General features: G+C 36.5%; 1 protein-coding gene across 1 annotated transcript in view; it reads left to right on the top strand.

Moving 5' to 3' along the window:
* The first annotated feature begins 2488 nt into the window (after positions 1 to 2488).
* Positions 2489 to 21930, top strand: part of LOC149832791 (Major facilitator superfamily protein) — a 33886-nt gene continuing 14444 nt past the window's right edge. The window contains exons 1-5 of the mRNA XM_090012589.1: positions 2489 to 2838; positions 2942 to 3086; positions 6450 to 6618; positions 6716 to 6974; positions 8358 to 8446. Of these exons, the coding sequence (XP_089868715.1) occupies positions 2637 to 2838; positions 2942 to 3086; positions 6450 to 6618; positions 6716 to 6974; positions 8358 to 8446 (864 nt within the window). The 5' untranslated portion in view covers positions 2489 to 2636. The remainder of the gene's footprint in view (positions 2839 to 2941; positions 3087 to 6449; positions 6619 to 6715; positions 6975 to 8357; positions 8447 to 21930) is intronic.

A 21930-nucleotide genomic window follows, 5' to 3' on the forward strand; every position in this document is an offset into this window, starting at 1 on the left:
GTTTTATGAAAATTTTTCAATTTCTCACGAGTTTTTGAAAAACAAGAAATTGTTGTTTAAAACCTTTGTCACTATGGTCTGACCACCCCGGTAGTTCTTGGCGCCATAAAAAAAAAAAGATGATACTAAGTCTTCATAAAAAAACAATGTCATGATAAAGAATTTGGGGCCACCCCCCAGATATGAGGCCTCTAGTTATTGTAGTAACAAACAAGGAAGCATCATTTGTTTCATTCCCATGAGTTGGGGGTGTCAACTGGTCAGGTTTGGTTTGGATTCAGGTGTAACAAGACTTGGCTCTGATTTTTGGGTATGGTATCGGGTCCATACTCGAGTCTAATCGGACCTACCATAAGAGAAACTATATTCAAACTCGATAATAACTACATAAACCATACATGGTAAAATCAAATTTTTTATCATTTTTACATTGAAAATGTGAGGGTTTTAATTAGAACTTGTATCGGGCCCAATTGTCTTAATCAGGTCTTTTGTCACCATACCCGAACCCTATAAGGTTTGGTTCAGGTCTGGCTGAGGCAAACCCCACCAGTTGACACCCCTACCCATGAGGTGGGAATGGAAAGGGGCACTTTTGGCATGCTTAGGGCCCACACAGCTGCCAGTATGGATGGAGTGACTGTAAAAATGTCATGAAAAGAAAGGGAAAAGTTTCCAGCTCAGCCTGCCAGCTCCTCTCATTCTTATCCCTCCAGGCTGCATTTCATGGTGAAAAGGACTGACCATTCCTGCCAGCTCTTGTTCCATTATGAACATGAACCTTCATGAATGTACGGATCTGATTTACAATCAAAAGCCAAAGCCAAACTGTCCAGATTTGAACCTGAATATGGATGATAACTTGGTCCTGTTCAGACCCAAATCCATACCTAGATTTGGATCCACATTTAAGCACAGTTTTGGGTCCAAATCCTTTGCCATTGATTACATGTCAAATGAGCTGGGCCGATCAACCCCAGCTGAGATTGGGTTTGGGTAGGAGGTTAGAATGAATCCAAATTGTTTAATCATATTCCTTAATTAAAAACTTATTTGATTATTAATCAGTTTAGGATTGGACCCTAGCATTTTACTTCGAGTCCAAAACCGAATGTTGACTCTAAGTCCAACAAGACCCAAACCTGTTTGTGCAAATGTATCTCCGATTATTGGAACAAGATCCTTTAATTTGTTGTGAGATTTTCCTCCCTGCAATTTTCCAGAGCATGAGATTTGTGACATTGTTTTGGACCGATTAAGCTGCATCCAATTAATTATACCCGATATATATCCCAACCCGAGTCTGACCCGTTCACGTCTCTCTTGGTCATTAGTAGGGGAGCAAATGGATCAGATTCACTTAATCCAATCAATTTTTGGATTTGAATCAGATTCAAATCAGTATTTTAAGTGGGATCTAATTCAGATTCAATTCAAAATTTGATCCAATTCATTTTTTACATGTACGGAGCATGCCTTAGATATGTTCTTACCTGTATCTGTTTGATAGTCAAGTTTTTACCTTATCCAAGTTTATACTTTATACCGAATCGACCTGAATTTGGTTTTTTTAATATGTTGTGATAATTATGATATTTGTTTGCTATTATTATTTTTCAGTATTAAATACGTATTTTAAAGTTCTAATTGAACTTGCAAGCGATCATTTACTCCATTTCTGTATTCTCCCTTTAGATATGTTCCTCCAATTTGTTTTTGTTTTTGTTTTTTTAATTTTTTAATTTTTTTAAAATCATTTTGTTAAACAAATCGATTTAAAATTATTCAAATCGTCTTGATTCAGGCCAAATTTTTGAAAAAAAAACACTATTCGCTTCAGAAACGGATCAATTATGACATGGATTGTCACAAATAATTTGGATCGTCCTACAAGGGCATCGCTCATTTGGTAGGAGCAACTTGTGAATGCCAACCAATGACTGGACAACACAAGTTCGAAACCTACGGGTAAAGGTCCTCAAAGAATTTTAGCAACTGCCAATGTGCCATCGATAATTGTGTATGTGGGGGAGGGGAGGGGAGGGGAGGGGAGGGGAGGGGTTATTTGATTTGAGTTTTTTTTGTAAAAAATATTTGTAGTTCATCAGATTTTGTAAATTAAACTTGAAAATCAATATATAAAAATGATTTGATCTTAATTGAATTTCCTTCCATGTGGTTTTTAAAAAGAACTTAAAATAGTTTTCCTTTTGCAGTGGTTTTATTTAAAAAAAAAATTGCTCAAATTTGCGAGTGTGGAACTGTGGATTATCCGAATTCAATATTAGGTCATGGATCTTTTTCGGATTTGGACTTGGATAGGAATCAAGTGAACAAAATGGTGCAAGATCCGGCCTCTATCCGATCCAGTTTGCAGCCCTAGAACTCTCGGGTTCAAAGCAAGCAGAAGACAGTGACCGTGTTAGAAGCTATGAACCTTATGTTGGAACTTGGAACGAACGTCGCGAGGAAAACGTCCGAAGCAAACGAACTCATTGGACTCATCTGCAACCAAACCAGAAGCATCCGAATTCTCGTTAAGGATTTGGCCGCCACCAACCATGGTGCACGTCCCCATCTCCTCCCCTTCATCCCCACCATAGTCTACAATCTTAGCCAATCTCCATCTCGACCAAATGGGGGTCGTCATCCCACCCGATGCGTGGGAGCCCAGCCCCTGGCTCTACGTGCTACTCTTCGCTGCCTCCTCTGCATCAATCATTGTCTTCCCCTTCTTCTTCTCCTTGATCTCCTCTCGAAAGATCGGTGCCTCGCCCAACCCACCTCAGTTTTTTCGGTTCCAGAGGAGTTTCTTGATTGCTTTCTGCTTGGTTTCAGGTTTTTCACCTTTTTTGTGGCTACCATCTTCTTTTTTCGACCTATCTTTTGATGGGTATCGTTGATTTTAGTGATTTATTGTTCGTTTTGGGCTGATGGGTAGTGGTCCAAGGCATTCTCGCCAGCTTCGAAGAGATCGAGTATGTTGGTGATGGTGCTAAAAGAGAGCACATGGTGCTTGTTCTCTCATCTGGATGTGCTGCTTCTCTTCTTATTGGGACGTTCTTGGGAATTCTTTCGGATGTTGTGTGAGTTTATCTTTTTGGAGTTTCTGCATTTGTGATTGTTAATTATAAGTTGTAGTTAGGAATTTTTGATCTTTGGATTATGTACTTGACATGTTTCTGCTATGACATTCATGTAATGTTATTGCTTTTGTTCTGTAGAGTGCTATCAGTGTGTTTATACTGAAGTGTTGCTTGTAGCTGTAGATGAAATGTGGGAATTTTAAATACTTAATTGTGAAAGTTTCTTCCTAGCAGGGATCTTTATTTTAGACATTCGGTTGAATTAGGCATGGGGTGGAGAGTTTTATTAGATGACAACGTTGTCTTTCAGAGTGTTTTGATTGTACATCTTTTTGATATATATATATATATATATATATATATATATATATATATATAAAGGAATCGTCCATATAATTCATATCGTAGTAATTTCATGTCTGAAGTGGCCTGTGGCACATCATTGTCAATGTTCGAAAACATTTGCATGCACCATTTTCAGATAGTGTCAGCATTTTCCAGGCATGGAACTTAAGTTGATTTAGAATTGATAGCTTGTGGTTTACGTTCTTTCGAATCTAATTCTAACAAATCCAATGCCTGATCTTGATATAGAATCTCAAAGGATCTAGAACTGTACTTGAGATGGCCTGTGAACCCCACTAAAGGGAAAGAAAAGAATATCAGGCCAATAATTTTACCAGTTATATTGTTTCACCACTTGCCAGGTCAATTTTAAGAATCCTTATACAGCATAAACAATGAGAAACAAGGGAATGGATGTGTTTTAGGTTTTCAAGATAGATATTGCAAGCAGGAGCCTACACAAAAGTTATTTCTATAGTCAGATATCATATTGCTATTATTCTGGGTTCCTTTGCAGCTTTTGCTTCCTCTTTTGCTGCATCTATTCCTGAGACCTTTCATTCTGTGGCCTATTATATGTAGGCTCATCTGTTTCTTTCTATTGCTTCCCTTCCTCTGTCAACCTTCCCACTTTGCCCTCCACAACATGACATGAAGTAAATATTCACTCAAAGAACCATAACATTGATGATCTCTGTTGTCAGAATGACCAACAAAGACATATCAAGCTTTTCCTTTGATTGTCTATTAGAGGATAAAATTGGCCATAACAAAGCTTAAATTCTCTCATCTGAATCAAAGTGTACTTTACAAATATAAATGATCAATTGACTTTTATGGATGCCAAGTCTGTTAAGAATGGAAAGCAATTTATTTGTATTTCATGATCCCTGTGTGCCTACTGAGGTTATCTATAAAAGTTATGTGATAGGAATCTCAAACTTATAACAAAATACAAGTGACCTCCATGCATCAATACATACCAAAGGAGGAAGACTACTATATTCACCCAATGAGAGAGGCTGAGCATTAGTCTTCCTGTTTTACGGTTCTCATGCATAAATTCTAGTTGTCAGTGGATGCAGAAACAATCAATTTGATGAAGCTAGGACCACCTTCTGATCTTGAGGAAGTGCAGTTAGATAGTAAAGGATGGAATAGCCATTGATACCATAGCCAAACCAAGACTGCATATTTGACCATATTGAAGTGGATTTATGCTGAAGAAGAGGGGAAATGATCTTGTTTAATGGTGATCCTGCATCCAACATCCACTGAAAGAAATCAAACCATTGCAACCATCGTCAGGGAACTGCAGAACATAAAGGAAATTCTAGACATTTAGAAATAATAGAATCTTTACAGGTGCTAAACACTCCAGGACTGGGTAGTTTTTTACTAGTGAACTAGATTTCTCTTGGATATACTGGAGACCCGTTCACAGTAAACAGTGAACATGAATTTGAACAACAAAATAGCTGCAAGCATACAGTCACTGAAAACCATACAAATGGGTGCTCCTGAATGTTGAAGCCAATGGATCATTATCAGGTGGGATACATGAAATGCAGAAACAGAAGTGCAATGGTCCTCATGGTGGTGCACCTTTAGAGACTCAATTATCTGTATGGGTTCCAGATTTGTAGAACTCACAGTTGATGGGCATGTTTGTCACATTATAAGGTGGACATGTGTGCAACAAAATCACATCAACAGAGAGAGGAGGAAATATCTCTACTGTGTCTTCTTTGGGGATATCATACTTTATCAGGTTAAATATATTCATGTATGGAAATAAGTTCAGTCCCTGAAATTGAATTATGAGTAGAATAATCACCTAAAGCTGAAGGCGTCCTCATAGTTGACCTGATTACATCACACGGTCGAACAACAATTTCTACTCTACCATGTGTGCTTGATTTTCTCCTTCACGTGGTTGTTTGAAAGATGCTTCTCCAGTCATTAGTAGTTCATCATTAGACAATATGAGATTGTTAAGATTTGTACCGACTTAGGGTCCATAGATCTGAATTTAAGAAATTCGACCAAAACCTGTATGGCCAATATAGTACTTCTTTGAAATCACTAAAGGCATTCAATAACAATAAAAAAAAAAAGAAGCTCCAAGAGTAAAGAATAATTAGCAACAGAAAGCAACCTTGACAAACATTCTTGTTTTACCTTTTCTATTCTTCTTTTTAGAGATGGATAATCCTGCTTGTTGGTGTCAGAAGGAAAAAAATTTACCATGTGAATTGAAAATTTTAAATATTTAACAGATTACAAAAATGGGTGGAAGAAATGTAATTCACTTTTGTTCTTATGGTACCATGAAATTGGTAGGCATACAAGAAAAGAGATTACTATGATATGGGGGAAACATTGTAACTTACATCTTTGCATACTACCAGCAACATAATGGTATTTGAAGAATTTCTGAAGCAAGTAAGCGACTAGAATCCACAGGTGTGAACGTGCAGACACACCCATCTGTTAGAAAGATTAATGCCAATGCAGGCTATCATACTTTTTTAATAAGTGGTGCATTCCACACGTTGAGGTGTATGCTTCTTTTAGCTATTTTTGGTGCATGTCTCGAGGCCTTTAAAAGGTCTAAAAGCATATGCCTTTTTTGCTTTGATGCATTGTCTTTTAAATTCATCATATTGCTATTAGGTTGTTGACAAGGCCTTGTATGTTTGATTCACTAAATTATGATTTTCTAAAGCATGAAATTTCATCACATAACATTTCAGTGCCCCATATTTGATTGTTGGCAGCTTCTGGGTATTCATCATGGTCAAGCAGATTACCTTGTTCTTCCTTTTCCTGTTGTTCTAGCTAACCAAATACCCTTTTAGCTCCTTATTTGGAATTGTTTTTTGACCATGTCCAAAGGTAGTTTTCTTCTATAGTCAATAATGATGACTTTTATGCTTAAGTTTCTGAGTTTTTTTCTCCTGAAAACCTGAGCTAATGTCATGGGAGAAAAGTCTGATGGATTCACCTATATTGCAGAGGTCAAAAAAACACATGCATGTTTTCTTGCCTTCTCCAACTTGCTAGTGGTATCATAAAGTGTGTGAACAAATATCCAAGTGTTTGGATATCAAGCATCTTCTTGTCATTATCATCATCTTTATACTCGTGCAGTTTTGAGACATGGATGGTGGCTGAACATGAAAAGGTTTGTGTCAATGCGACAGCAAATTCAATGTTAGTATTAGAAAATCATGCTTTTTATATTGTTAATTTTTGTTGTACATATTTTTTCCTTTTTCCAGATGTGTTTCAAGCAGGAATTGTTGAGTGACACTCTTTGGTTGATGACTTTTGTGGAATCTGCTTCACTAGTTGGAAGCCAGGTTATGGCAAATTCATTAATTTCATGGAGTTCTGAGAAATTTGTAGTTTTCTCTGCATTTGCTGCTGCTGCTTTGGCAATCACGTGCATCATTTATATCAGTAGAGGGTGGGATGAACATGGACCAAGATCAGGATTAAAGAATTACAAGTTTGCACTGACTTCACTCGTTCTTAACGGTAACAATTTATTGGAATAATGAAACAATGAAATTGATATTGTTGAAGTAGTTTCATAAAGTTAAAAGTTCAGTTTTATTTGACACGGAACTTTGGCTTTTTACGCTTTCAATGTCTTCAAAAATTTCTTTATACCCTAATTTAGGTTTAAAAGATGTCCCTGAATTACCAAAAAGCTTTTTATTGTAAATTAGGGCTGCACAACGAGCTGAACCAGCTTGGGCTCACCCTGTTTAAGCTTGGCTCGAACTCATTTGAGAAAGTAAATGAGCCGAGCTTGAGCAAGGGCTCAGGCTCGGTACATATAAACAAGCTGAGCTTGAACAGGCAATCAAGTTCGGATAAGCTCGATAAGTCGATTAAGCTCGGTTTACGTAATTTATAAGGATGTAGTTTTTATATGTATATATTGTTTTGCTAGTTCAAACAATAATAAAAGGTCTTACCCTCATGGGTAAGATGTTGGTCTCCTAAAAAGGAAGTGGTGAGTTTGAAACCCATCGCTGCCATAATTATTTTAAAGCCATTTTTACGTGGATTTCAAAAACTCTCTTATACTAAAGATGATCAGCTTGAGCTGAGCCAAGTTTAGTTAAAGTTTGATTCAAGCCGATCACGGACACAGGTTGCTCAAGCTCGGCTCGAGCTTGAGCAACCAGATTTTCTTAATGAGCCGAGCTGAGCCAGCCCAAGCTCGGCTCGATCTCAGGTCATGTGCAGCCCTATTGTAAACAAGGTGGAATATGCCCCTTAATGTTCTAGCCAGAAAGCTTCTATACTTTTGGTGTAAATGTGAATGTGTCTAAGACAGTATTGTATGCATAGTTGGCAAAGCCGGCGGGTCGACTCAGGAATTGCCTGAGTCGACCCGGATTGGACCCCAACTGGGTCACCGATTCAGGATTGCTGATCCACATGCCTCTTATGTGTTCTTTTCATGCATTTTGTGATTTTAATGCATAATTCCCATAAAAGAATACTTGTTATAAAGAATTATATGTTTTTAAATAATAAATATTAACAATTATGTATAGTTGAATACTTATATAGCTTAGTCATTAATGTCATGTGCTAAATTTAGTGATTATACAATATGAATTTTGATTTTTTCCATATCTTAACACTAGAAAATGTATAGTCCTAACTCGTCCGAGTTATCGAGTCGACCCACTGACTCGCGAGTCAAGGGTTGGGCAATCCGACTCCGGGTCACGAGTTTGCCAACTATGACTGTGCTTACCCACATTGAATGTATGTGCTTGAACATATATATATTTTTATATATTTTTCCATATGCATGGGCACATGCATTTGTACATATTATGTTTTGTTTCTTTTTTAATCCTTCTCTTATGAAGAAAATGCTGGATGCTTGCGTGGCAGATAAAAGGATATTGCTATTGGCCTGGGCCCATTCAAGTGTATATTTCTCCATGGCAATCTTTTGGCTTATCTGGACACCAACTCTAGTGGTATTTATTTTCCGATAGTTTTCAATATGTTTTTAGATTATAGCACTTTAGTAGCTTTTGCAATATATATTTAAACAGTATGTACATGCAAATTTGGGTGTGTATGCATTGGTAAAATGTTGAATTTCTTGTAGTGTTTTCTAAAGAGCTATCATAAAGTTATTCTGAGAAACATTGAGTTTCTTGCAGAATTGTAAATATTTGTTACCAAAAAATCATAATATTTTAACAAAATTTAGCTTTTCAAGACTCACTCAATAAAAATGTTTTTAGTTTTAAATAGTTGCATAGATGTATCAATCCAATATCTTATGGGGTCTTTTATAGACAATATAAAGCAAAACATTTCAATCAACAACAAAAGTTTATCTTGTTTACCAATACCACTAAGGTTGCATCCTCGTAATGACCTCTTCTCCCTTAATATGCTGGCCATTTTTTTTTTTTGCACAAGTGAAATGGCTTCTATGTTTATACTGATTGCGGTGCTACCCAAGGTTGTAAGTAGCATATCATTATCCGTATCGGTCGACCCAATAGTAACACCGTATCATATCGTAAATTTTTAAATTCAAAAAATCCCAACAAATAAAAAAATCAAGAAAAAACGGAAAAATTAAGTAAAAATTCTGAAACAACCATATCACATGAAATAATGATGAATTGCACAAACTACGTACATAAAATCACATTAAGAAGCATTTATGTCTTTATTACATACCACAAGAGTCATACTTTCGTATTACATAAACAAAAACATCTCACAATAACAAGTATTTTAATAAAACATGAATACATGATACATCAATAATCATCTTCATTATAGTTTTTTCTTCTCCTTCTTCGACATCCACATCGTCCTCAAGATACGTGAGGTCTTCATCATCTACCTCTTGTGCTCCTTCCATGCTAATCTATTGAGTGTACTTTTTGTTAGAAAATGATCTTGAACACAAGAGGTTAAAAAATGAACCGATAAATACGCACATAAGGTGCGAATACACAAACCCACTAAGGGGTAACTGTAAGCACATGAAGTGCAAGCACACAAACCCACAAAGGGGAAAAGCCAAAAGGCTAAAATAAATTATATCTTTATTGTGGTGAGAGTTAAACTCTACAAAGAAATGAGGGGGTTGCACCCCTTTATATACAAGAGGAAAAGGGAGAGAGAGGGAGCCATTGGGGCTCCCACTAGGTAGACGTTGGGGAGCCCCAACGGTCATTAATATGACTCTTGGGGACCCCAACATCTACACAAGTGGGGCCCCCAATGGTCCCAAGTTGAAAAAATAGAAAATAAAAAAATACAAAAGAAGAAAAAATAAAAAATAAGAAAAGAAAAAAACCCTAAAAATAAAATTACATGGTGAAAGGACCAAAATACCCCTATTGGGTATTTTGGATACAACCGAATATATATATATATATATATATATATATATATATATATATATATATATATATATATATATATATGATGCAGGTCTATATTTTTACACTTTTAATTCAAAAGAGCTTTTGCTTCTTCTTCAACTCATGCATCCAATTCATTAAAATGCTTCGAACTAATGGAATCAAATTGCTCTTTGTGCCTCCTTGCTAATAACTTTTCGATTTGCCTATAAAGATGACATGAAAAAATTAAAATTAATTGAGTTTTGAATGAAAATGACAAATAAACTTTATAAATTTATATACCTCTGCCTCAGTTGTAAGTTGTAGCGAACGTAGATAAAGTCATTGAGCCTTTTGTGCTCTAATCTGTTTCTTCTTTTGGTATGGATTTGCTCAAAGACACTCTAGTTTCTCTTGCATCCACTTGCACTACATGTTTAGCTTAGAATGTGAATGACAAAAGCTCAAAAAAATAAGAAAATAAAAAATCAATTATAAGACAACATATATACAATAATACAAAACATCATAACTAAATAAAAATTCGAAATTAAATTAAAATAGACAAAATAAATTACTTGGACGCATTGTAGCACAATTTTGCACTGCTGTAGGCTTCCCAATATCATCCAATAAATTGTAATAAGTTTTCATTTCCTTATGAATTTGATCTTAAATGCTATAATTAGGGTTCAACATTTCGATGTAATCCAAAAGTCCCTTGTTGACTTCTGTGTCCATTTTAAAAGTAGGGGAGTATCTAAATGCAAGATTTAAATGTAATAAAATGGTGGTCTTCCACAAATGCACTTGAATCCACCAAAGAATGTCTATAAAGACACTTCAAGCAAACCCATAAAAGGGTATAAAAGGAAGAACACAATAATAAATAAATAATTTTTTATTGAGAATAAAAATCCTTAAGAAGCATTTAAAAGGACACTTTACAATGGAGGGGTTCACCCCTATTTATACAAGAAGGAAGAAGGTATGGAAGAGCTCTTCCGATAGAGTTGTTGCTATCAGATTTCGTATGTTCAGCTTCACAGAAAAGTAGAGAGAGAGAGAGAGAGAGAGAGAGAGAGAGAGAGAGAGAGAGAGAGAGAGAGAGAGAGGAGTTGCAGAATCGGCTGGGGCGGCACATCAAGGCTCGACCTCCAAGCCCTAGCCTTTATAAAACAAAAAGGATATACAATGATCCTTGTAATATCAGAGATATTACAAGGATGCCATTAATGAAGCAATATTTAGCATGTGTCATTTAACATGCCATGCGTATGGATCTGGATCCAGATCCATACGCAAAACTATATTTTAACACCCTCCCTCAAGTTGTACGTGATTTTGGAGCATGTACAACTTGCTCTTCAATAGCCAAAATTGACGTCCTGTTAACCCCTTGGTAAACAGGTCTGCCACTTGATCTTCTGTTCGAACATGGCGTAGTTCTATCTCCTTCATCTCGACTTTCTGCCGTATGAAATGTTGATCAATCTCAATGTGCTTCGTTCTGCTATGCTGGATAGGATTACATGCAATGTTTATTGCGCTTTGATTGTCACATAAAAGAAATGATCCAATAATTGTCTCCCCAAGGTCACTCAATAAGTGTCTAATCCATGTGGCTTCTGCCGTGCCTGCAGCCATCGATCTGTATTCAACCGCTGTACTCGATCGTGCCACTGCCTTTTGTTTTCTGCTGCTCCAGGACACTAAATTGTGTCCAATATATACACAATATCCAAAGACAGATCGTTTCTCATCTGGATCCCCTGCCCAATCTGCGTCTGTATAAGTGATGAGTTCATGTCCTTTATGCAGATTATTGTTCTTGCGATAAACAAGTCCGTCTCCTATAGTTCCTTTTAAATAGCGTAGAATGCGCTTCACAGCTTCCATATGACCCTCCGTTGGAGCATGCATAAACTGGGATACCTGATTGACAGCATAAACTATATCAGGTCTGGTGAAGGTCAAGTACTGTAACATCCCCACGAGGCTTCTATACATTGTAGGGTTGACACAAAGATGACCATCTTCAGAGCTCAGCCTTTGATGCAATACACTAGGAGTACTGACTGGTTTGCAATTCGTCATCCCGGCTCTTTCCAGAAGGTCAAGAGTGTATTTTTGTTGCATGAGTGTCAATGTGTCTTGTTGTCTGTCAACTTCCACACCAAGAAAATACCTCAACTCCCCTAAATCTTTCATCTTGAAAGTTTTCATTAAAAACTGCTTCACGTCTTGCACATGATTATCTGAGCTCCCAGTGATCACAATGTCATCAACATATATAAGAAGAAGTATAACAATGTCTGCCTTTTGGTAAATAAAGAGTGAGTGATCCAGAGAGCATCTTCTAAAACCATAACTCTGAATTTGCATAGAGAAACTTTCAAACCAGGAACGGGACGCCTGTTTCAATCCATACAGAGATTTCCTTAGTTTGCACACCCAGGCAGTAGGATCCTTCTCGGCATAACCAGGAGGTTGCTCCATATACACTTCTTCCTTTAAAGTTCCATGCAAAAATGCATTTTTAACATCCATCTGGCTAAGGCTCCAACCTCGATCGACTGCTAGGGATATGATGACACGAATAGTACCCATTTTGACTACCGGACTAAAAGTTTCATCGTAGTCTTCACCATATTGTTGTGTGAATCCTCGAGCAACAAGTCGCGCCTTATATCTGTCAATACTTCATTCAGGCTTATACTTTGTTTTATAAACCCATTTTGAGCCAACTACATTCTTTCCTTCTGGCCGAGGGACTATTTCCCAAGTCTGGCATTCATGAAGAGCTTCCATTTATTCATTCATAGCTTCAGTCCAATGACGGGATTGAAGAGCTTGATTAAAACAAGTGGGTTCATCCTGTTTTGTGAGCTGAGACATAAACAACTGGAAATCAAGGGAGAAGGTCTCATAACTCACCCATCGTTGAATAGGATGCTTAATGCGTGACGGCCTTTGAGCCGGATCATTGGCGATGCTTTCCACATTCCTCGGCTCTGTATTTTTGTCCCGTCTAGTGTATATCTGTCCAGAGAAGCGTTCTACTGGGGTTGGCACAACTGGAGATAATTCAACATGCATCTGTGAGTCATTCAATTCCCTACTCAAGCCGAAGGAAGGACAATTTGTCTGACATGTTTCTCCTGTATTAGCAAAAAGATCGGCGCTCATCCATGGATCATATACTTCTAATTCTCGAGATGGCAACGCTGCAGAGTCATTAACCTGAAAATTTCGTTCGTCAAAAACAACATTTCTGGAGGTCCTAATACGTTTTGTAGTAGGATAATAGCATCGATAACCTTTGTATTCATCTGCATACCCAACAAATCTACACTTGACAGCCTTGTCCTGAAACTTATTTCGCAGAGATGAATCAATATGTACATAACATACACAACCAAAAACACGCAGTTCATCGTAAGAGGGATGTTGCCCAAATAAAGTATAATAGGGAGATTTCCGATCCAAAAGTGCCATAGGAAGACGATTTATGATATGAATAGATGTGTGAAAAACTTCTGTCCAGAGACTAACGGGCACATTGCTATCATGTAACATGCTCATCGCGCTCTCGACAATATGCCTGTGTTTCCTCTCTGCAACCTCATTTTGTTGAGGAGTATGAGGGCAAGAAACCTGTCGACTTATTCCTTTATCCCGAAGAAAGGCAATAAACTCGTTCGATGAATACTCTCCTCCACCATTACATTGTAAATGTACAATATCACAAGCAAACTTGGTTTTGACCATTGAATGGAATTCCCGAAATATTTGAAAAACTTCATGCTTGTGTTTTAAGAAATATATCCAAGTATAACGGGAATAGGAATCAATAAAAACAACATAGTAACGACTCCCAGAAAGAGAAGGAATAGGTGCGGATCCCCAAACATCGGAACAAATAATCTCAAATGGCTTTGAAGCTCTTTTATTTATAATATGAAAAGGAAGAACATGGCTTTTGCAGAGTTCGCATGAAGAACATTTATTATTATTAGCAAAAAATGAACATAAACTAGACTCTGGAAGGAGACCATCAGATACAAGATTTTCAACGAAACCCCGACTACAATGTCCCAAACGACTATGCCAAATATCTGGCTTATTACAATAAGATGAATTAAAAACTTCTAATGAAGGGAAAAACAAAGACTCTGAAGGCGAAGACACTGAAGGATGCTTGGACGACTTCAACTGGAGGACTGGAACTGAAGACGAAGACACTGAAGGAATCTCCTTGAAGACGTACATGTTTCCTTGTCGCTCCCCCTTAGCGAACGTCTCCTTCGTTCGTAGATCCTTAACATAAACAGAAGAGGGAGTAAATTCGACAGAAGAATTCATATCGTCAACAAGTTTAGCTACAGAAAAAATGTTCTTTTTAATATTAGGAGCAAGAAGGACATTGGACAAGTGAAGTGAGGACTTTGACATAGGGATATGTGCATTGCCAGTATGACTAATGGAGTGATAAGTTCCATCTCCCGTAACTATACTACCTTTTTCAAAATAAGGCAATAAGTGAGATAACTTACCCGCATTACCCATAACATGCGTGGCGGCACCTGAATCAACATACCATTCGCCTTGTTCATTTTGCTTGATCGTCATCTGTGACAATGCTGATAACAAAAGTTGTTGCACATCTGTGGATGGCCCTTTTGTGTCCACAGCAGTGGCGGATTTATTTTCAATTTTGTTTATTTTTCCTCTATTCTGTAGATTGAACCAACAATCAGCTTTCACATGTCCTCTTTTGTTACATAAGAAACAAGTGGGCACTCTCCTCTGATTCCCTGTGTTAAAACCTCCTGAAAGATTAGGTATAGGCAAGATACCACGTCCTCCCTGCCCAAAACGTTCGCGGCCTCTGCCTCCTTGATGCCCGCCATTCTATCGTCCAAAACCTACAGAAGTGTCCATGGCCAAAACTGAATGAGGACGAGCTGATTCATTTCCTTCTGCCCTTTGCTTCATAATCATCTCATGCTGGAGAAGTTTCGCTTGGAGGTCATCAAAAGTGGGCAAGTGAGGAAGGCATGATAAAGCTGTAGTAAACATGTCAAAATCAGGACTCAATCCATTGAGGAGTTGTTGAACTTTATCTTTATCTGCAATAACACTTCCAACGACAGCCAATTGATCAGTAATACTCTTCAAGCGGCCTATGTATTCCATGACTGTCATGGAGCCTTTCTTCAAACTTTGAAATTCATTTTTTAAGAACATAACTCGGGATTCTGATATCTGAGAGTAAGTCTGTGACAACTTACTCCACAGATCCGCCGCAGTGCAATCATCTGAAATAGTAACCAACACTTCTTGAGAGAGTGTTGACGTAATATAAGCAACTAAAGACTGATCCCGCTTCCTCCAAACTGTATACTCTGGATTCTTAATGGAAATGGTAATTGTGTCACCTTTCTCATCCTTGGTTTCCTGCAAAATAAGCCGTGGTGGTATAGGAACTAAACCATCCAAATGTTCATCGAGATCCTGACTCCGTATAAAAGGTAGGATTTGCCTCTTCCAAGTCAAAAAATTAGAATGAATAAGTTTTTCTGTAACGAGCTGACTCAAGAAATTTGCAGAGGGACCGGATGACGATGAGTAATCCATATCAATGGGACAATGAATAAGCAAACAAAACGAATGAAAGAAACGAACAGGTAATCAGGAGAACTTCAGTTTTTTTTTTTTTTTGCAGGATTCAGAATCGAGATTGCAAACTGTTACAATCTGCCTATAGGCGTTATACAGGGAACACTAGAATAGCAATAAAGGAAAGGAGAAAAAAAAAATCTGGAAGCAAAGAGATTGCAAACTGTTTGCAATTAAAGGATGAATAAAGATGGTGACTACAATAAAAAATTGAATCAAACAGGCTGCAATCAGATAGGAGAACAGTTTGCAATGTTGACTGCAATGTGACTGCAGTCCTTGATAAACGAGAAAAAAAAATTGCGTAGCAGACGATGAGATGGATATCACGTTAAGAATCAAACAGGCTGTTTATGAGTAGCAGACTAGCAGGATAAAAAAAAAATGGCAAAGAAGGATATCACGGAGAGGATAAAAAGGGGAACGAGAACTAGCAGATTGGGTAGAAAGATTGGAGAGGAGAAAGAAAGATTGGAGAGGAGAATAAAAGATGGATGACGAGCCAAAACCTGTTTCTTCAATTGGTTGGCTCAGATCTCGCTGAACAAAACTTTCTCGAGAAAATGAAAAACCCTGTTTCTTCAGTTGGCTGGCTCAGATCTCGCTGAAGACGCCTCTAATAGGATTTCGCAACCCTGTGCTCTGATACCATATCAGATTTCGTATGTTCAGCTTCACAGAAAAGTATAGAGAGAGAGAGAGAGAGAGAGAGAGGAGTTGCAGAATCGGCTGGGGCGGCACATCAAGGCTCGACCTCCAAGCCCTAGCCTTTATAAAACAAAAAGGATATACAATGATCCTTGTAATATCAGAGATATTACAAGGATGCCATTAATAAAGCAATATTTAGCATGTGTCATTTAACATGCCATGCGTATGGATCTGGATCCAGATCCATACGCAAAACTATATTTTAACAGTTGCACCTAGTCCAACGGCTCTATTTCTAGCCGTTGGATAGACTAGGTCCAACGACTAGGGCTTTAGTCAAGATCTAAATAGATCTTGACTACGTAGTTCAAATTAAACTATAAAAGAAAAAGAAAAAAGAATAAAAGGAAAAAGGAAAAGAATAATAAAATAAATATATATTATATAATTATTTTATTATTATACAATATATATATATATATATATATTACATGCTTACATTTTAACACTCCCCCTCAAACTTACAGTACAATGAGTGAAAGTTTGTCTAAGAGAATGTGAAATCTGAGAGCAGCGAGAGGCTTTGTGAAGAAGTCTGCTAATTGATATTCTGATGTAACATATGGCAGATCAATGATTCCATGTAAGTACTCCTCTATGACATAATAACAGTCCATCTCAATGTGTTTGGTGTGCTCATGGAATGTCCCGTTGCTTGCAATATAGATGACACTTTTGTTGTCACAACACATTTTTTACGCTTGTATCGCTTCAGCTCCTATATTTGCTAGCAATCGTCTGAGCCAAACAACTTCCATAGTGGTGGTTGTATTCAACTTCGATGGAGGACAGTGAGACCTTCTGCTACTTTTTGCACCTCCACGTAATCAAGGATTCACCTAAAAACATACAAAAACTAGTGGTTGAGTGCCTATTATTGGGATCACCTCTCTAGTCAGCATCAGTATATGCAATTAAATTTAAAGACGATGAAGCAAACAAGAAGAGTCTTCGTGAAAAATTGGACTTTAAGTATCTAATAATATGTGAAACTGCTCACATATGCATAGAGGTGTGAGCACGCTGAAACTGACTAGCAGTATGAACAACATGTGCTATATCTGACCTAATAATGAAAAGATAAGAAAAAACTCCAATAAGCTGTCTGTAAGGAGTAGGATCCTCAAAAGTTCTCCATCATCAATTTTTATTTTAACGTTGACAACTTCTGGAGTGTCTACTTTTTTATCATCGGTAATTCCAGACCTGAAAACAATATCAAGAGTAAATTTAGATTGAGATATCAAATACACACGAGGGGAATAAGCAACTTCACTGCCTAAAAAATATCTTAATAACTTTAAGTCAGTCATTTCAAAGTGAGTTTTAAGAAGAGTTTTGATATTTGCAAGTCCCTATTTGTCACCTCCGGTGATGATCATATCATCCACATAAAGAAGAAGAATAATGATGTCTGCATCAGATTCTTTAATAAATAAAGTAGTGTCAGTTAAACAAGATTGAAAATCAATATCAAGCATAACATGACTAAACCTATCATACCAGGCTTTTGGAGCCTGTTTAACACCATAAAAAGCTTTTTCTAGATGAAGAACTTTATCCTTCGGGATACTAATACCAGGCGGAGCTTTCATGTATACTTCTTCAGTGAAATTCTCATTCAGAAACACATTTTTGACATCCAATTGAAAGATAGGCCATTTTCTAATGGAAGCCAAGGCTATTAAGGTTCTGACAGTAGTCATACGGGCCACAGGAGCAAATGTTTCTTCATAATCGATGCCATACTCTTGGGCATATCCTTTTGCCACTAGACGGGCCTTATACCTTTCCAGGGTTTCATCACTTTTGGTTTTGACTTTGTATACCCACCTATAACCTATAGGTTTCTTACCCGGAGGAATATCTTGGATAGTCCAGGTGTTGGCCTTTTCTAATTGATCCAATTATGTTTTCATGGCTTCTATCCATTCTATATGATTTTTAGTTTGAGGATAGGATGATGGTTCAACATATGATTGTATTAATGCAATGGCTGCCCTATATGTGGGTGAAAAAGATTCTTAAGACACAATTTTTTTCAGGAGGTTTAGAAATTCTAGACGTCCTTCTAGGTGGAACTTCTGAGTATTTTTTTAATGCGCATGGAAGATTTGGCTCTCTACGTCTTGAATATTGTAGGCTAACATCCCTATGGTTTTGCTCTCCACTATCATCATTTTTAATAGCAATAGGACTTTGATCATTGTAAAAGTCACGTTTAAAATCACATTCATTGGATTTTGAAGTTAGATAAATTAAAAAGGAATATTCAGTGACATCCTTAGATTTTTCGAATTCAAAAAAGATTTTTTTTGAGCCTTGTTTATTATCAACATATCCTAAAAAGGCACATGGGATTGCACGAGGAGAAAGTTTGTCATTTTTTTTGGTAAAAACAAAACATTTGCATCCAAAGACTCTTAATCTAGAATAATCTAGAGCTAAATTGACAAGTTTTTCTATTGGAGTTATATTCTTTAATGAGGAAGATGACATCTTATTGATGAGGTAGGTGGCAGTTAGGACCGCTTCAGCCCAAAAACCTTTTGGAACTTGATTTGCAATTAGCAAGGTCCTAGTAGTTTCCATAATATACCGATGTTTACGTTCAGCTAAGCCATTTTGTTGTGGAGTGTGTGTACATGATCTTTGATGTGTAATGCCATGTAAATTGAGATAGTCTTTGAATTCTTTGGATATAAACTCTCCCCCTTAATCAGTGCGAAAAATGAAAATATCATTCTGAAACTTATTTTTAACTATTTTATGAAATATTTGAAAATTAGCAAAAACTTCATATTTATGTTTAAGAAAATAAATCCAAGTATGTCTAGAAAAGTCATCAACAAAAATGGCATAATATGCATAACCACTTTTGAAAATAACTGGTGCGGGGCCACAAACATCCGAATGTATTAAGTCAAGTGGTCTTGAAGGAACAAAAGTTCTACTAAGAAAAGGTAATCTTTTTATTTTGCCAAGAATGCAGTCTTTACAACAAAAACTTTCAGAATTAAAAAATTCTCCCAAACTTGAAAAATATTGAATTTTAGACATGTGAGGATGGCCAAGTCTTTTGTGTCATAAATCCAATTCTAATTTCTGAACATTATAACAAAATACATTATTGGGTAATTCCAAAAAGTTCATATAATGTAGTCCTCATTCTTTATAGCCTTCCCCAATCAACTTTCCTGTCTGACAATCATGTACCCAACAACCATGAGAAGAGAATGAGATATTACATTCAGTCAAATATTTGTGAAACAGATAAGAGATTTAAATTTAGTTTAGGGATATATCTAACTTCTAGGAATAATTTTTTTTTTTGAATTTTTGAAAATTTTCAAAACATCTTACTTTTATTTCAAGAGATATGCCATCGACTGTAAAAACTTTTGACGCACTTGAGTTATTTTTAAGGCATTCAGATAGGCTATTGACATTCGGGGTCATGTGAAAAGAAGCACCAGAATCTAAAAGCTATAGAAAGTTACCTGGACCGGTGAAAGATGCAACAACCTCTCCAGTTGAAGCTTCAGTTGAGGAGGATACGCCTTTGATAAGAGGTTGAATAATTTTCATCAATTGAGCTATAGATACATATGCATCTTGATCTTTTAACTCATATTCAACAGATGCAACTCTTTTTTCTTCTCTTCTTTGTAACTTTGGACACTGAGGCCTATAGTGCTCTGATTCATAACAATGATGACAAATGACTTTTCTTTTATCAAAGTCACCATTTTACCTTCCAAAATGAGGCGACTTGTAAGTACGAGTATGATTTTTCGGTCTAGACACAACTAGAACTGAGTCATCATCAACTTTTAGAGTACTTTTTCTAAGTCTATTTTTTTCCATAGTGAGCTCTTCTATAGTATCAACAATAAAAAAAAATTCCACGATGTAAAAGGGTTGGTTTGGTGGATTCAAACTCCGACCTTAGACCATTCACAAATTGATAGAAATGTTCCATATCGAGTTGCTTTTGGCGAAGCTCGGTATCTTCGGCACAATGCCATTTGGGCTCAAGAAGAGCCAACTCTACCCAATGTTCGGACAATTCATTATAATATTCAAGAATAGTTTTGTCTTTTTGAGTCATTATCCGAACTTTGTCTTGTAAATTACACACATGTGCAATATCTTTGAGAGAATACATGTTTTTAAGGTATTCTCAAGCCTTATTGGCATGCTCAAACTTAGCGAGACTAGAGCATTATTTAATGTCTACGCTATTAATTAGCCATGACATAATTTTTGCATGCCCTATTTTCCACTATTTTCATTTCTTTTCATAAGTGGCTAACACCTTGCTCTTCTCCTCTTCCGTTAGAGGAACCTCTTCATCACCCTCTTTCTTGGTAAGTGATAGTTTAGGTTCCGAATCGGAACCATCCACTATTCTCCATAATTCTTTTCCCCAAATGTGGTGCTTCATAATCAAAGCCCAAATTACATAATTAGTATCATTTAGCTTCATGGGTATGATGGTGATCTTATCATTGCCATCCATCTTTACAAGGGTAAGAGAGGAATAGATAAGAGAAAAGAGAGAGAAAATAGTAGATAAGAGAGGAAGAGAGAGGAAACAAACAATTTTTTGTAGCGCAAGTTCTTTCTTCAAACAAATCTTCTTGAGCTAAGAATAAGGTGATGAAACACCTTTTGCAAATGAGGCACGAAAATCGAGTTAGAAGCACTTTAAGATCTACGGTCTTCGCGGCTCTGATACCATGTAATGAAATGGTGATCTTCCACAAATGCACTTGAATTCACAAAAGAATGCCTATAAAGACACTTCAAGCAAACCCATAAAAGGGTATAAAAGAAAGAACACAACAATAAATAAATAAATTTTTATTGATAATAAAAATGCTTAAGAAGCATTTAAAATGACACTTTACAATGGAGGGGTTCACCCCTATTTATACAAGAAGGTATGGAAGAGCTCTTATAGAGTCGTTGGACTTAGTCCAACGATGTCCAACGATTCTATTTCTAGCCATTGGACTAGGTTCAACAACTAGTGCTTTAGTCAAGATCTAAATAGATCTTGACTACGTAGTTCTAATTGAACTACAAAAGAAAAAGAAAAAACAATAAAAGGAAAAAAGAAAAGAATAATAAAATAAATATAATATTATTTAATTATTTAATTATTATATAATATATATATATATATATTACATGTTTACATTTTAATATTAAATATTATGCTGCAACATGAAGAGGTTGATGAAGTTGCCCAGTCCACCTATGATCAATGATGTTCTATATAGGTATGTAGAATTTTTTCTTTTCCTTCAAATTATCTTTAATGACATCTTTTGCCTTATCCATAGTCTCATAGAGATAACCCCATAACTGGTTTGTCTTTATTATCAACCAATCAAAGCATATTCGCCAAAGGTATAGTTATTATCAATAACTTCACACATGAATGAGCTTTCTTTTTTGTACATGGGGATATGCATTCTACTCATCTGATGAAAATATTTTTTTAGTACATCTTTATTCTTTACTAAACTTTGCATTGTCAAAAATTCATAGCAAATCTAGTAACTTCATTATGAATCAACTCAACACCACTAGTGTACTTTCTCATTGGGCTCAAAACCTATGCATTATTGTAAATAAATTTAGTAATTTCTTGGCAGCATTCAACTGTTTGATGTACTTCATCA

Source organism: Nuphar pumila, chromosome 7 (assembly GCF_984573655.1).
Source record: "Nuphar pumila chromosome 7, dmNupPumi1.hap1.1, whole genome shotgun sequence".
Lineage (NCBI taxonomy): Eukaryota > Viridiplantae > Streptophyta > Magnoliopsida > Nymphaeales > Nymphaeaceae > Nuphar > Nuphar pumila.